This window comes from Theropithecus gelada, chromosome 6 (genome assembly GCF_003255815.1).
Source record: "Theropithecus gelada isolate Dixy chromosome 6, Tgel_1.0, whole genome shotgun sequence".
Lineage (NCBI taxonomy): Eukaryota > Metazoa > Chordata > Mammalia > Primates > Cercopithecidae > Theropithecus > Theropithecus gelada.
The window spans coordinates 35,350,124-35,367,257 of NC_037673.1; the positions used below are offsets into that span (position 1 = coordinate 35,350,124).

Here is a 17,134-nt window from a genome sequence, read left to right on the forward strand (position 1 = left end):
ACTACAAGGAGACTAATTTTAAATGAAATACAGTAACATTTAGAATTTGCAAAACCAGGTGTCTATTTTAATTACAGCCGCAAAAAGACTGATTAAAAAGCAAACGAGAGGCTGGGCGTGGTGGCTCACGCCTGTAATCCCAGCACTTTGAGAGGCTGAGGTGGGTGGATCACCTGAGGTCAGGAGTTTGAGACCAGCCTGACCAATATGGTGAAACCCTGTCTCTACTAAAAATACAAAAATTATCTGGGTGTGGTGTCAGGTGCCTGTATTCCCAGCTACTCGGGAGGCTGAGACAGGAGAATTGCTTGAACCCAGGAGGTGGAGGTTGTAGTGAGCCAAGATCGTGCCACTGGACTCCAACCTGTGCAACATCACGAGACTCCATCTCAAAAAAAAAAAAAGAACATAAAGGAGAAGATAGACCCAAATAAGGTATGAAAGGCAGAGACAGATCAACTAATGTCAAGGTTTTCAATTAAAAGAGGTTGAGATAGGAAATCATGAAAACCAATTAGGAAAGAAGATAAATTTTCCTAAGCATCTACCAAGTGCTTAGCAGTCAGCCAGACTTACAAAGCACATTATTTAGTTCTAGTCAGAGGGGTCAAACCCTAGAACCATAAAGTATTGACAAAAAAAAACCCTGAATATATGTCAACATGAAATATTTTAGTAAACACATTCAATTTTTTATTATATGATAAAACGGACAATATAATCTAATGATTAGTAGCATCAAAGAATGTGAAGAAGGGACACATATATGTGGTCTAGGCTCTCTGCCTTCAGGGAGAAACTGGTACTTGAGGACTTTGTTTTGTGTAGTTTTTAGTTTTTTATCCTTCTGTTCAGATAAATATATGTCCGCCTGTCTGACAAATAATCAAATATGTGTCAAAAATTAGACCTTCGGGGGAAACAAAAAGATGAGGCATGAGGCACGGCTCCTTTACAAAACCACCTGGCAAGGATTTCAAAGCTTCACATCCTTTTTTTGTAAATTAACAAGTTTGCTATGGCATTGCAACAGAAGGTAGGACTTAGGCAGGAGGGAAGGGATGTCCAAGGCAGATCTTGCAGACACACTACCATGCAAGCTCTATTATTCCTTTTTCTCACCAAGGGAAGAAAATTTTAGCTAAAAGTCATGTCACTCTTATGCATGGAGAAATGGATTCTAAAGCGAAGAAGAACATAGCAGTCCTTTCTTCATACAAGACACGTGGAAGAGGGATGTGTACAAACAGGCTGTGGAGTGTCGGGCTACTGGTGAATCTCAGCTCCACCACTTACAAGCACTGCAACAATTTAATAAACCTCCCTGTGCCCCAGTTTTCTTATCTATAAAACGGTGATAATAATAGTCAGTACATTTTCTGAACTAAATAATAGGGGTAATGGATTGTAAGGATTCTGTGATATAAACTAGTTAAAGCACTTACCAGAATGCCTGGTAAGTAATAAGCACTCAATAAAATTTTTCCAAAAATAGTGAGCAAATGTGGGGGTCAGAGATTAAGCAAAACTGAGGGTAGAAATTGTGATTACTTAAAATAACAATGTGGAGTTATTTTAAAGGCAGGAATCCTTCGGATGATGTGAATAAAGTCACCGAAAAGCAGAAAAGGCCACGGAAGCTTGACCATTACCTTCCAAAGAGAAGCCATCAATTTTTGAAAATTTGGCTTAAAAAATATTCATGGCTTATATATGATGAGCTATTAAATCTTATGTTCTGCGCCCTGTGTCGTAAGCATGGAGTGAAGTCAGGGGGAAGTCAAGTGAATTTCTTTTATGGTACTGACAACTTTAGGACTGAATTTCTCAATGCACATCAACTCAGCGAGGCTCATGCCAAGGCTTCATTAATGGAAGCAACAAGTAGCTCTCCAGTGAACAGAGCCACCACCAAACTAATGATGAGGACCATGAGCAAAGTAACCCTCGGGAGAGTAGAGAACTTATTCAGATCATGCCATGCTATTGCCAAGACCGGACGTACCCTCAAAGATTTTATTTGGATGTGCAAATTGGATGATATGAAAGGTGTTGATATTGGCCCAGTATTCAGAACTAAAAAATCAGCAAGAGTGTTTACATACTTTATTGCTGAAGTAGAACGAAAAAATCTAAGAGAGAAACTAGAAAAAAGTAAATTTTTTTCTGTCATCAGTGATGGAATCACAGACAGTTTAATCAAAGAAGTCGAACTTGTTTATGTGCAGTTTGCACATGCAGGAAAAGTGCACTGTCAATTTGTTGGGGTACAGACAGTAGAAAGAAATGATCCTCTGGCAATAAAAAATGCCACTGAGAAAACTCTAGAGATAAATCTTCAACTTAGACTGTCGAGCCAAGACTGGGCAAAGAAGCTGGTTGGTTTTGGAAGTGATGGTACCCATGGCATAGAGGGAGAGAACAATGAGGTGGCCCTGCTACTAAGAGAAATACAACCATGTGTACAAACTGTATATTGCTTTGCACATCACCTTGAACTATCTTACAAAGTGGTGTTCCAGAACATTCCTCTGTACAATGATGTCAAAGATCTCCTTCACAGCATTTATCACTTTTATCACAATTCTCCTCTTCATAAGAGTGCTCTGAGAACTGCTTTCAAAGGCCTTCACCTTCGACCTGTGATGCCTTCTCAAATAGGAGACAGGAAGTGGCTTCATGGATTACAGGCAGCCCTCCAGAACTTTCTCAAGGGATATCCTGCAATTGTTCGGCAACTGTACTCAGTAAGTAATTTTGAAATGCCACATTATTTTACTTTTTCAGAATCACAGAAAATACTTTTCTTGAGATCCTTGTAATAATAATTTTGGGAAAGATAACCACCATGTTGTTCCCAATCTGTGTTACAGGCAGGCAAAGGCAAAAGTGACACCAGTCAAAAGAAATCCAAAGAACTTCTGGAGTCCCTTCTCCAAGCTGACATTGTTAAATTTGCCCACTTCTTGTTGGATGTCATTAATGTCCTTAGCATTCTGTCTGGTGTCAGTAAGAATAGAAATTCCTCAATTGCTGACATATTTGCCACTTTAGAGTCAATGCTGGAAATGCTCCAAATGTATCAAACAAGGTGAGAGGTTGGGATGATCTGAGGTCTGTCAAACTAGACAGTTTGACTTGTGAAATTATCTGCCATATGTTTCTTCATTTAATTTGTTAGTTGTTATTTGGGTGATTTTCTTCTCCCCAGACTAGGGCCAAAAGAACGCATGATGGATTCAGCCACACACTTTCATGGTAACTGCCTCAGAGGGAAAGAAAACATTTCTGCTGTGAGAAACATTGTTTTAACACATCTTATCAAGAGGCTTCAAGGCTGTTTCAGAGATGCCAGCCAAAATGTGATGAGGGCTACCATGATTGGAAGTTTTAAATTATGGCCCACAAAGATAAATCAAGGTAATCTATATGTGCTGACTTTGAACCTATTATTCTCTGATGGTCTGTGTGAGTTTCTTTTATATATGTGACCATTTTTGGTATCTTGATTATAGAATTTGGAGAAAAAGAGGTAACCATCCTGACTGCACATTATGAACCAGTATTAGAAGCTGCCAATGTGAAACTTAGTGAAGTGGATGCTGAATGGAGCATGTTGAAATTAGAGATTTATGCCAGGTAAGCAAGAAAGCAAGCTGAGGAAAGTGGCTGATATTTATAAATGTTTGGGTAAAACTTGGGAGTCTTAACCTTTTCCATTTCTTCTCCTCCCTCCTAGATTTCCGAACATTCGAAAATTGACCTGGGATTTTGTGAATTCCATTTACTTACACAAGTATCCAAATATCCTGACACTGGTCGACCTAGTGTTGACCCTTCCTGCAAGTTCAGCTGAAGCAGAACGTGGCTTTAGTCAGATGAAATGGACCAAGTCACACATGCATGCAAAAATCAAGGCTGAAATTATGACGGATGTCCTAATTATTCAGTTGAATTCTCCAGACATTAATAATTTTGACCCTAGGAAAGCTATCCATTTATGGAATACAAGAACACTGTCTTCAACTGGTGACACAAGACCTAATTCAGATTGCTCATCAAACTCAGAAAGCCATTATGAAAGTGATTAGCAGTATGCAAATGTTGACATTGTTGTTGCATATGAATGTAGCTCTTTTGCATAGTAAAAAAATAAAATAAAATAAATATTTTCCAGAAACCTGAAATTTAAAAGTAAAACAGTAACTTGTCTTCACATCAAACAAAAGGCATTTGGCTTCTTCCAAACATTCAGAGTAAAAAGCCCAAGACTGTTTCTTCTATAGCTTTCTAACTTCCCTTATGTATTCATGTGTTCTTTCACACTATTTTGGTGGAGCTGTATGCTTCTACACAATGGTGTTATTTTGATGTCGTTTTTTTTGAGAGTTATCCCTAAGGGTGACGAGAATATGATTACGGTCTGAGTTCCCTTAGGCCTGGCATACAATTCATTATTTTTCCTCGATAATTCTAAGTGATAGTTGCATTAGGTAATTAACTTAGAGCCAAACTGAAAGAAAGCTTCTCTTTTCATCTGTGAACAAAATTTGTAAGTTTATGTAATTATTTTATTGCAACTATATCACTACATGCTTTGGCCATGTAAGTAACAAAGGCAACTATTAAAACAGTTTTCACGTTTCATGCTAAATCCTCAGGTAAATAATTCTCATGTAAACTGAAGATACTGTCTTATTACACTTTGTTTTACACCATATCCATTCGAGATTGCAGAAATGAATTGCAGCTTACAAGATTTTTAAAATACTCTGAGCCTCTTCATGGTTTCAGTAGATTTTATTTATGGCTGTAGCTTGAAGAACATGACTGATTTATGTCTGACTTATCTAAAAACCAACATAGGATTTATAAACCACAAATCACTGAAAATTCTGCTATCTGGGAAAATGTTCTCGTGTCTATAAAACTGCATGCTTAAGTTTAATGAAAAAGGATACAGAATGTATTTCTGAACAGCCTGCTGAATGGCCAATTATATCAAAGAAGAAAGGTTTCATTCCTGCTACCGAGAAAATTACCTTCCAAATCTCAAAATTGTGTATTTGGTTTGAAGCACTGAGATTTTAGAAGGATTATTGCATTTCCCCGGAGGTTAGAGGAAATGCTAAAGTTCATGTGAACTTTTAGAAATGCTAAAAACTTCGATGTAAAAAGAAAATCTTGGGATAGCAAGGCTATGTTTCATTCTTTTTATTCCCAAAACAAAGAATAGCTATGTACTCTGGACCCGAAAGATCCCTGGATACACATTAGGAGTCTCTCCTTGTTCTAGAAGGTACCTCTTTGTGTTGGTTAGCCAGATATTTTGTTTTAAGTAGATTCATTTATTTTGTTTTCTTACTTCTTTCTTAATGCATGTGCATGCAATTTGAAGTGAAAAACAAGGTAGATATCTCTTTTAGATTGAGTTAAGTAGGTTAGTTCATAAGAGCAAATAATTTAAAAGGTTAGTGGTCTTTCATGAAATACTTAGGAATACTGAGCCAATTAGGTGACTAAATTAGCACTTTCAATCCGGTAATTTAACAATTCAAATTTCTCTACAGTTACAAAAGCAAATATGGTCTGATCCAAAGGGCAAGATGAGGATAAATGTATTACCTTGATTGTAGTGGTGATCTGCATGCATTTGGAACACTTTTATTTAATATTTGCCAAAATATTTTACTCTTGTGCCCTACTGCATGTAAGAAACCTTAAAATCATAAATTTTTTGAAAAATTCAGCCTATTCTGAGTGAAAGGTCAAAGAACACTCTAAACTAAAAAGTATACAGTTTTATAATTTTACCCAATCTGGATTTAATTATTACTAAGCCAAAAAAGACATTTTGACTTAGTTGAGAAACAATAATGAGACAGCATCAGGAAATTATTATTTTTATATTTCCAAAATGTCTTCTGTTTCTTTAAAACTTACCATTTTATATAATATGAATAAAGAGATTTTTCAAATACTCATTACTTCTATTTTAGCAAAAGAATATAAAAACCATCACCTAAACCAAGTGACAAAATATTTTTCATTGTATTATAGGCATAATAGGAAATAAAGCATTTACTGACATTCTGATCGATTTGGTGACCCTGAACCTTGGCACAAACAACTTTCCTAGTAGTTGGATGCACCTTACCCAACCTGAAGTAAGCTTCTATGTTGTTTGAGTTTTAAAGCTTTAAGCATTCTTATTTGATCAATGCATCAATAGTTCTAAAATAACGAGTACTTGCATAGGGTCTGACATTTAATATGCAATCAATGAAACGTGAGTGAATGAAAAATGAATGAACTTCCAATTAAAACATATAGTATGCACATGCTCAATATTTGAAAAATAAGTGATGATCTGTCACTGGAATATTATAGAGACCGTGATGTTCAACCAGTGAGTTTCTATCTATAACTACCTTTATAACTTTATAACTTTCTTCTAGTTACAGGAATTAACATCTTTATTAACAGTCAACTCTGAGTTTGTGGACTGGCGGAAGTTCCTGTTAGTAACCTCAATGCCTTGGCCTATTCCCTTGGAGGAGGAGCTCCTTGAGACCCTTCAGAAATTCAAGGCTGTGGATAAGGCGCAGTTGGGCACCATCACTTTCGAGCAGTATATGCAGGTTGTTACCAGCACCTGATGGCATTGATAACACCAGAACACTCGTGACCTAAGAAGTGAATTACTCACTGATGTTACATTGCCAGGTCTCAGGCCAGTGCGTTGCTTCTCAGCTGCCCTTATCTAGGCACCCAGAGGCAGCACAGGCAGTGTCAAAGCCCCAGGCAGAAGCCTGACTTCCATCCCCAGGGAAAAGATCTGAAAAAGTCAGAACTTCCAGGAGAACAAAGGGTTCTGAAAGCAGTTACATAAACTTTTTTGTTCTTCTCCTGAGTTCCTAACCAGTGGTTCTTATCCTTGGCTGTACATTAGAATCATCTGCAAAGCTTTTAATAAGCCCAATGTCCAACACTCTAAGCTCCCAGAGTAGAAAGAACAGTGATTTAAACAGACATACACACACACACACACACACACACACACACATGCGCGGAAAGGAGCAAGTTTTTTCTCTTTGGGGTGAGAGAGTGATGAATGTTGAGATTATTTCTGAGAAGTTGAGTTTGAAATATCTGTGGGAAATGAAGAGAGAAATGTCCAGTCTAATATGGCCCATACAGAAGGGATCACGAGTCAATACCATATAAATGGTTATTGAATTTATGATTGTATGAGATCACTCAAGGAAAGTGATGGATAACCCAGTAGGGTATGTAATACTTGGTCATTGGACGTGGCAGGTGGGATGTAACTGGTAACTTGTGCTAGAAAAATTGTGGTGGAATAATAATTACAGAAGTTAGATGGCAGAGGGTTGAGGAAATGAATGAGTCTATAGAAAGTGAAAACAAGAAAAATCAACTGATTTTTGAGAAGTTTGACTAAGAAAAGAGTAAAAGCAAAATTTCATAACAGAGAGGGGCCTGATTTACTTACTTGATCTTTATTAATGTCATTATGTTGCTCACCATTTCACATTGCTGGTAGACATGAAAGAGGGAAACTTTCAGAAGGAACTAACTTTGAAACAGAGTAATATTCTCCAGGTGCCTGCATCTCACATGTATTTCACCAATCACATACATTCCTGCTTCCCTTTTCTTCCTTAATGCATGGCCTCCTTTTTTTTTTTTTGTGAGAGCTCTGAGGTTTCCGGGCTCATAGAGTTGAGCCAGAAGGAAAAACACAAACTATGACAAGGCTCTTTCAGGGCTGACCAAGACAGGTGTTCGGTTATTTGAGTTCTGCTACATTTATTTTCCAAGTAGATTTACAATTTGTTGAGGTGGTTTTGTTTGAAAACAAAAGCAGCAGAGCAAAACTTACTTTGTTTCCATAGCTGTCTTAAGATTTTAACAAGTGCGCACTCATGAAATTATTGACCTTTGCTATTTATTGTATGTGGCAATCAGCATAGGATATCAATTTGAATATTCTTTTGCACAAATATGAGAAGAACAAAGGGTGTTGGCAATTTTCACCAAAGTGCTGAGCTAAAACCAGGAAACTATTTTACCAAAGGTGTGAGTTTCTTAGAGAAAACTGGATGCTGCGTTTAAGAGAAACTCAGCAATACTTCTTTGAACACTGCCTGTGTTTTGGGAATGGTTGTTTTCTGAGCTCTGACGTCTCCCCTTCCGCCCTCAGGTCCCCCTCCTCTGAAACCCCCATTTGGAAAGGCCCACTTGACCAGCCTGCATGCCTTTCACAGATTATCAGCACTTGCCAGCTCACTACCCCTCCCCCACAATGTTGTTTCAGTGGAAAAATCAAAATAACTTGAGGTCAAAATTTTACAAGATTTGTCGAAAACGCCCCATTAGGACGGTAAAATAGTATGCTTGCATTGCGGAAATGAAGTTCTAATTGGTGTCAGTTATAAACTGAGACAGAGGGACGTCATGAACAAGAGGTCACCGAGATCTTGAGTCAGTTATTCAGTTACTTAACAAAGAGTTTTCTAAAACCAGCAATGTATACCAGCACCATGCAAGTCTCCACAAACAGATAGGACATGAACAGTACATAAGGAATGTGAGCTATTTTTAATGGGGGCACAGACTCCTCCAAAATATGACTAATGCAAGATTAATACAGGGTAGCAGCCTCCAAGCCTCATTCAATCATTAAAAATAGTCAGCATTGACGGGGGGCAGTGGCTTACGCCTGTAATCCCAGCACTTTGGGAGGCCGAGGCGGGTGGATCACGAGGTCAGAAGATCGAGACCATCCTGGCTAACACGGTGAAACCCCGTCTCTACTAAAAGTATAAACAATTAGCCGGGCGTGGTGGTGGGTGCCTGTAGTCCCAGCTACTAGAGAGGCTGAGGCAGGAGAATGGTGTGAACCCAGGAGGCGGAGCTTGCAGTGAGCCGAGATCACACCACTGCACTCCAGCCTGGGCGACAGAATGAGACTCCCTCTCAAAAAAAAAAAAAGTAGCCAGCACTCCTAATCTATGGGTACTTATTTATAAAGTATATACATATACAACAGCACATAATACATTATGAACATTATCAAAGATGTAAAAATAAAAATTACATAAGAATGAGATAAAAAGAAATGTAAATTGGAGTTCTAGTATTTTCTCCTACACCCCTGTGGTTTCTGCATCCTACTTGGGAGATAACTGCTCTAGAGACAAGATTGGCTCAGTCTCTGTGGCTTTTAGAGGAACATCTCAGCATAACACATACTTTAATAATTTTCGTTGTTTTTTTTGGTTTGGTTTTGTTTTGTTTTTATGTAGGCTGGTCTGTGGTTTACAGGAGATGAAGATATAAAAATTCCAGAAAATCCTCTTGAACCCCTGCCATTTAATAGGCAGGAGCATCTTATAGAGGTAATTACTGAGAACCTCCAAAAATATGGCATTAAAGCACTAACCATTTTCTTTGTGTTTTCTTCCACTTGTGTAACTTGCTTTGGACTGCGCGCCTGCCCCTCAGTTCCTCTGCTGTCTTTCCAAAGTGCAGACCTTAGTGCTCACTGAAGAGTCAGTGTAGAGAAGCTCGGGGGAGGAGACAGCGACCAGAATATCACAGCCTTACTGTTAATTCTCTGTGAACCTGGACAATTCCTTGGCCTCTCAGAATTCACCTTCCTCATCTGTCAAATAAGCTAACACATTTGTCTCTGAGTTTCCTTCCAATTCTAAAAGCTTAGGATAAAATTTGTCATTTTACCTATGTCCATTTCTCTTTGATTTTGACTAATACAGCAAGGGTTTGCCTATAGCATTGCCCATGGCCCATCAGAGCTTGCTGCTCTCAATATTATTATTATCCTCAATAATAGCATTTTATGAGCCTCTATTTCTGAGGCCACAATGAAAAGCCAGACCTTAAAAATCTCAATGTCACTCTATCCTCAGTAAGACATGAAAAAAACTGAATGGTAGATTTAGACATCACAGTGAACTCTGTATAATATATGGATTGTTCAATTTCTAGCCATTAGTTCCAAATTGCAGTACAAAATTGAGCAGCACTCCAGTTGTAGCCATAAATGGAGCAATTTCCTTCAATTGGATGCATATTTTTTGAGCACCTCTGCTAGATGCTAGCAGGAGAGCAGGTAAGATAAAGGGTCAGAGAGTTACCAAAAAAGCCCAAGATATAAGGTTGGCAGTTGCAGGGGCAGTATTTTGTGTGTTGTTATTTTTAATGTGAAACTGGAGGACTGAAAACCAATTATCCTGGAGAGTTTTGGAATGGTCTCTATATGCTTTTGTGAACAAATCTGCCATCAACATAAACAGGTTCTTTATTAGTTGGAAGCAACTGGCAGTTTGAATATTATGCCAAGTGCAAAGTACTTTCATTGTCAGCCAGAAGTTTTTAGAAATGTCAATCAAAGGCAGAATCTTTGAGCTGCTCACCTGGCAGCGAAACAGGAAAGGACCTTTTAGTACTTTTGGAGCAGGTGGCTCCCACCTGGTGCTGGAAGATTACAGGGAGGAAAGGAACAAAGTCAGCAGCAGAGGCAGGACTGTGGAGGCTGAGCAAAAAGTGTCGTTATGGAACAAAAGATAGCTGACAGGGATGTGTGTGATGTCCGTATGACAGAAAAGGTGAAAGGAGTGGTGTTTTCCATACTCCCCGTGGGTGTCTGTGATACTCAATGCTCAGAAGTTACATAAATCTCAGTGTTCTTACACTGGGATAGAAGCACAGATTTCACTGTTTACAAGCTGTGAGGTATCCACGGCATGACCCAACCTCTCTGCGCCTTGCTTTCTTATCCCTCTCTGGTGGGGCTGTTGTGCAGAGGGCGTTCATGTGTGTGGTACTCTTAGAACAGCGAGTGCCATTTCAGTCAATGGCAACCTATCCTTCCAGTTGCTCAGGTCAAAAACCCAGGAGTCATCCCAGTTCCTCTCTTCTCTCAAACTCCACATCCAATACCTTAGGAAATCCTGATAGTTCTACCTTCAAAACGTGTAAATCCCGAATGAGACCACTTCTTCCCAGCCCTATTGCTATCACCTGGAACAAGCCACAGTCAACTTCACCTAGATGGCTGCAACGGCCTCATGAGAGGTCTCCCTGATTATGCTTTGTCTTCACCCAGTTTGCAGATCAAATCACAGCAGCCCCGGCTCAAAACTTCCGTGACTCTGTGTTTTACTCAGAGGAAAGGCCCAAATCCTTCTGTGTCCCACCAGGCCTTGTGTGTTCTGATCTTGTTGCCTCTTTCATTTCACCTCCTGCCATGATCCCTTTGCCCATTCTGGCTCAGCCACACTGAACCTGCTCATTGTTGATCAAACATGCAAGGCCTGCCCTGACCTTGGGAGTTCGGCCTCAGCAGCCCCTTTGTCTGTCATGCTCTTCCCCTGGATGACTTCCCCAGCTAACTCCCTGCCCTCCTCCACGTCATTGGTCAAACTTCACCTCAATCTTGCTGTCTAGCCCCTCCCCACTCTTCACTCTCAATTCCCCTTTCCTTGACCTGCTCTTTTTTCTGTGTGTTCATAATCACCACATAGTTTACTTATTTTATTTATTCTTTTATCTTCTTTTTTTTTCAGGCTGGAGTGCAGTGGCAAGATCTCAGCTCACTGCAACCTCCGCCTCCCAGGTTGAAGCAATTCTCCTGCCTCAGCCTCCCGAGTAGCTGGGATTACAGGCGCCCACCACCACACCTGGCTAATTTTTGTACTTTTTGTAGAGATGGGGTTTTGCTATGTAGGCCAGAGTGGTCTCCAACTCCTGGCTTCAAGTGATCTGCCTGCCTCGGTCTCCCAAAGTGCTGGGATTACAGACGTGAGCCACCACGCCTGGACTCCCTCATTTCTTTGAGACATTATTTAAATTTTTGTTGGATTTTCCAAATATCGGAAATTATTTTTCCACCTGTTAACTTCATTTATGCCTAGGTAAAACTATTCATAGTTGTAAGGGTTTTTGGTAACAAATAACCTGGTGGAAATACCCTCTGACTCTCGAAACTTGCTTCTCAAAGTATGGGCCAGAACCAGCAACATTAGAAGTACCTGGAACCTTGCTAGACGTGCAGAACCTTAGATGGCCCAGCACCATATACTTAATCAGAATTCACATTTTGAAAACATTCTCCAGGTCATAAATATACATTTGTGAAGAGCTGGAAGGTAGCAGTCTCCCCAGACAGCGCTGCTTATGTGCCTAGGTGTGGCCTACGTGTTCCAGGGTTTGGGCCTCTGCTTTGGAGGGCCCCAGAGGATATTTGACTCCCAAGCGCTAACTCCTCATGCTGCCAAATGCACAAGACACTGTGTCAATGTCAGCTCGGGTATTCAGAGTGAGAAAACTGCTGATTTGATATTTGTGTTTAGTACACTCTCTGCCTGGATGTGAAGCCAACTAGGGTCGGTAGCTTGAGTATGAAATCCAGAAGAGGTGAACCAGTTTGAAGACTTTTTAATAGCTAGAATCCCAGTGGCTTTAGGCATCATTTTCTTTCCCTCCTTTCACCCCCCACAGAGACCGATGGACCAGAAGCCTCATATTTAGGGCCAGGGCCTAGTTTGTCCGGAGAATGCTGAGGACAGATAGATGGGTCCTTGGGCTTGTGGCTCTCTTTTCCTATTTAATGTGCAGCCCCCAACTACCCTTAATTAGTACATCATTTCCTAAATATGTTAGTAGCATTAATTAGCACAACATTTCTTTTACAATACTTCAGGGCCTTACTTTTACTGCTTTTCTTCTTAACATTATTCAGTTCATACCTTTCATTTTATGTTAGCTTTAGTAATTCAACTCTCAGAAGGTAACCTTATTCCAAAGCTCCTGGGGGGATTCTTCATTGCCATGACTAACTACTGACTACGAGAGTGTACCCATTTTATCTTTGGAATTCTTTTTGTGTGCAGTTTTTCTTTAGGCTATTTGCTGACTATGAGAAGGATCCACCCCAACTTGACTACACACAGATGCTGCTTTACTTTGCTTGCCACCCAGACACCGTGGAAGGAGTCTACAGGGCCCTCAGTGTGGCTGTTGGGACTCATGTCTTCCAGCAAGTCGAAGCTTCCACTCCAAATGCAGAAAAGGTAATTGCATTCCAGAAATAGACTAACTATAGAGTCTGGAAGGGATGCCTGAAGACCCTAAACTGGCAACAAGGACTCTGTTCTTTTCATCTCCATATTTTCCTAGGTGTGTAATATGATGCTTTACACGTACTAGGTCTTCAACAAAGCCTTACTCAATTGGATTAAGACCTGGGGACCCGATTGCCATCGACCATGTCTGTAGTAAAATCAAAATTTGTTCAAAGTGTCTTGGTGGAGTCAAGCTTTACTCTGTAAAGGATGGCCTTTATTTGGCGTGAGTGCTGATCCTGATAAATCAAACAGAAATGGGTATCAACCCTATCCATTTGGGATTCTGTGTAGAAACGATAGATGAAACAAGTTCAGGTCTATATGCACGCCACATATATGTGGCTTGGTAGTGTTTCAGGCCAAAGCCCGGCCACTGGAAACCTGCATTTCATATCACCTGTGTCCAAGGACAAAGAAGCTTAATAATATCCGATTAAGATGCCACCTCACCTTCCCCTTGAGATCTCTAAGGCATTGGCATTCCCTGGCTTTTGGGATGGGATAGTCTCCAGCCGGGTGCTAGGTAACGTGCTTGCTAGGTGCCCATTTGTTCTTGACATGGCTTTTGGTTCTGTTCTTTGGGAGCCAGAGCAGTGGCTCCATCTGATGGGATGCTTGTTTCTATTTTTCCTTTGTAGAAACAGAGGGGAAAAGATTGCCACCCAGTCCAGACTCCTCAGATGTTCTAGACACAAACTTCTGTCTTTTTCACACATACTTGTGAAAATATGAAGTAGAAGTAGTCTGAAAGGAATGGGAGGTTCCTGTAACTGCATTCATGGGAGGGAAGAGAGAAACTCTTAAATGCCACCTTAAAGTTTGGCCCTGAGCATGTGGACAGAAAGATTTCCTTCCCATTCCACCAGAGCCAGAGTGAGGCCAGATACATATCTAGTGAGCTAACAACTCTTCAAACCAGTGTGCTGTAAATACTATCTCAACACACAGTGGCAGAAAGTTCAGCCAGGAGTGTGTATTTCCATTCAAGAATGCTGCCTTCTTTGACAGTAGAACCTCAGTTTAAAAGTCTCCCAAATAAGGGGCTGGGTGTAGTGGCTCCCACCTGTAATCTCAGCACTTTGGGAGGCCAAGGCAGGTGGATCACCTGAGGTCAGGAGTTGGAGACCAACCTGACCAATATGGTGAAACCCCGTCTCTACTAAAAATACAACATTACTTGGGTGTGGTGGTGTGTGCCTGTAGTCCCAGCTACTCGAGAGACTGAGACTGGAGAATTATTTGAACCTGGGAGGCAGAGGTTGCAGTGAGTGAAGATTGCACCACTGCTCTCCAGCCTGGGTGACAGAGCAAGGCTCCATCTCAAAAAAAATAAATAAATAAGTTTCCCAAATAAGTGAGGAGTTAGGTATGATGTGCATTCATGGGCACTGAATTTGCCACTTTCCCAGAGATGTTTCTGTATCTCCCTGTAGATGGGAGTTCCCTAAACTAACTCTGAATCTGTGATCTAAGCCCAGATCACAGCATGCTGTGAGATCTCATTAATGTCTGTCTTCCCTCACCTCAAATGATGTCAGACCCGCAGCTATATGTTCCCATGGTGCACCCTGCTTCCCCTATGAGATACTCCTCACCTGGCAATGACTTCCTTGAGATCTGCTTCTCTCTAGACTCTAAGCATCCTGTGGACAGGGAGTTTGGTGGACAGGAGGCATCTGTTTTGTTCTGCATCCCTAAACTTGAGGCAAGGCCTGGTACAGAGCTCAGTAAACATTGCATTAATTAATTGATCAATTAATTAGTTCATTCACTTTGTAAACTATGCTTTTTACATGGCCCCGTGAGGAACACAAAAGAAGCCAAACTTGCTCTCCTGAAGGGACTCTAATTGGCCTCATTCATACAGAAAAGAATGAATGATGCCCCAAACAGGGAGGGAGCATGGAATAAAAGACAGATTAACATGAGGCCTTGCCAGCCAGAAGAGGTGTGGATGTCCTCTCCTTTCCTGCCTCTCTTCTTTACTCTTGTTACGCTCTCCACCCTTCATCTCATCTCAAAGGATCTGAGGCCTCCCCATTATCCAAGGCCTACGGCAGTGCCACATTTTTCACCCTGACAACACTGAGCACTCTCACAGCAAGGCCCAGGTTATAACCAGAACTTCCCTGGCAGGGCGGAGCACCCTCACACACACACATTCACTGCTTCCACAAACATTTATTGAGCACCTGCCTGTGCTGGGGACCACTCTTGATTCGGGGGTATGGCCGTGAACAAAAATTATTCCAGGCAGGAGGAAGACAGGCAATAAACAAATAAGCAAAATAGAGACTACATCGAACGGTGATAAATTCTATGGAAAAAAAAAAGAATGTGGGGGGAAATACAGGCATTGGAATAGGGGTGGCAATGTTCATTAGGGTGGCCAGAGAAGGCCTCTCTGTGAAGAGACATATAAACAGAGGCATGGAGAAGGTGAGGGAGAGAGCCTTGCAGGTCTCTGGGGCACGAGCACTTGAAGTGAGGACAACAGTGAGTGCAAAAGCCCCTCAGTGTGGTCATGACTGGTGTGTTCCAAGAACTAGGGCTAGCCAGCAGAACTGGAGAGGACCAGGCTGGAGGAGAGTAATAAGGAAGGGAAGTGAGAGGGAGAGGACCCTGAGGGCCACTGCAGGGACGTTAGTTTTAACTCTGTGCAGGATGAGAAGTCATTGGAAGAGTGCAGTCACCCGGCTTCACTAAGTCAGGATCTCTCTGTGTTGAGGAGAGACTATAGCGGGCAAAGGAGGGAAATAAAGAGACCTAGGCCTTCAGGCAGGGGACCACTTATCTATTTATTTCTACCGCTAAATAGTTCCTGCCTTGAGTTTGGGACACCTTGATACCCATCTTCATGTCCTCTGAAGTAGCTGCCACATAGCCAGTGCTTGATTAGTATTTGTGAACATGGCCAGGAAAGAAGGGAAGAAGGAAGAGAGGGACAGTGAAATGAATGGAGTTTAGTCTAGTCTCCATGGTAGAGAGGAGGAAAGCAGACATTCCAGGCAGGCAGAGGCAACAGCAGACTCCAGGAGGCCGCGATGAGCATGAAAGGCCAGGAAAAAGGAAGCCGGTGCTAGAGCTGTTGCCATAGCAACAGACAGCTGTCTCTGAGGCTGGCAGCCAGGCTAGCTAGCACAGGAAGGCGCTTAATGCCTTCCATCCCTGAGTGCTGCATTCACCGTATGCTAGTGTTCCCACCCAGGAAGCAGCTCCCCTTGAGTGCTGTTCTCAAGAGCTCCTTTTAAATCCAAAGACGCCATGGAGGAACTGAACCAAGAACACTGCACTGCAGGGATTAAGCTAGTGGGTGGGAGGTGGAGCCAGGATGGAGCACAGGGCTCTCTCTCACACACAGGCCTGTTCCTGACTTGGAGTGAACCCTAGGGGCATTTGGAACACAGGAGCCACCCACCTCCCTCATTCTCACTCACTCCTCATCCTGCTGTCTCCAACTGTGGCACTGCATTTCTGTGCCATTTCCACTGTGTTCCAGTTTCCTGGGCAACCCTGACCCAGGAAGCCATAATGCTCAGAAATAACACCTCCAGCAGATTCATATTCACTCCCAAGCCATTCAATCAGATCTCTGCTTTTGCTTTCCACACAAACAACTGGAAATCTCCCCAGCGTTTCAGTTTTCTTTACTCTATTTCTACTATTCATGCTGATTTTATTCAATGCAGCTCAGGCCTTCTGTTTAAAGCCACAGCTTCTTGGGTAATTTAAAAGAAATTTAAGAGCAGGGCATTCATCAGTCATGCACTAGTCTAGGTGGATCTTTAAATAAATGACATTTGGGAAAATGGTTCCTTCTGCCACCTGTGTGGCATGGGGTTAGTAAATTGTGAGCTTGAATCTCTCACGTTGCAAAAGTCTTGTAAAAACATCTTGGCAAGGAATGTTTGAGGCCCTGGGGTAGAAAACACATACATTTCTATGCCCTTCTGCTCTTT

At 41.4% G+C, this 17,134-nt stretch overlaps 1 protein-coding gene across 1 annotated transcript in view; it reads left to right on the plus strand.

Moving 5' to 3' along the window:
* Window positions 1-17,134, plus strand: part of SPEF2 (sperm flagellar 2) — a 196,068-nt gene that overhangs the window by 169,382 nt on the left and 9,552 nt on the right. The window contains exons 31-34 of the mRNA XM_025387975.1: window positions 6,061-6,167; window positions 6,459-6,641; window positions 9,333-9,425; window positions 12,942-13,121. Coding sequence (XP_025243760.1) covers window positions 6,061-6,167; window positions 6,459-6,641; window positions 9,333-9,425; window positions 12,942-13,121 — 563 coding nt within the window. The remainder of the gene's footprint in view (window positions 1-6,060; window positions 6,168-6,458; window positions 6,642-9,332; window positions 9,426-12,941; window positions 13,122-17,134) is intronic.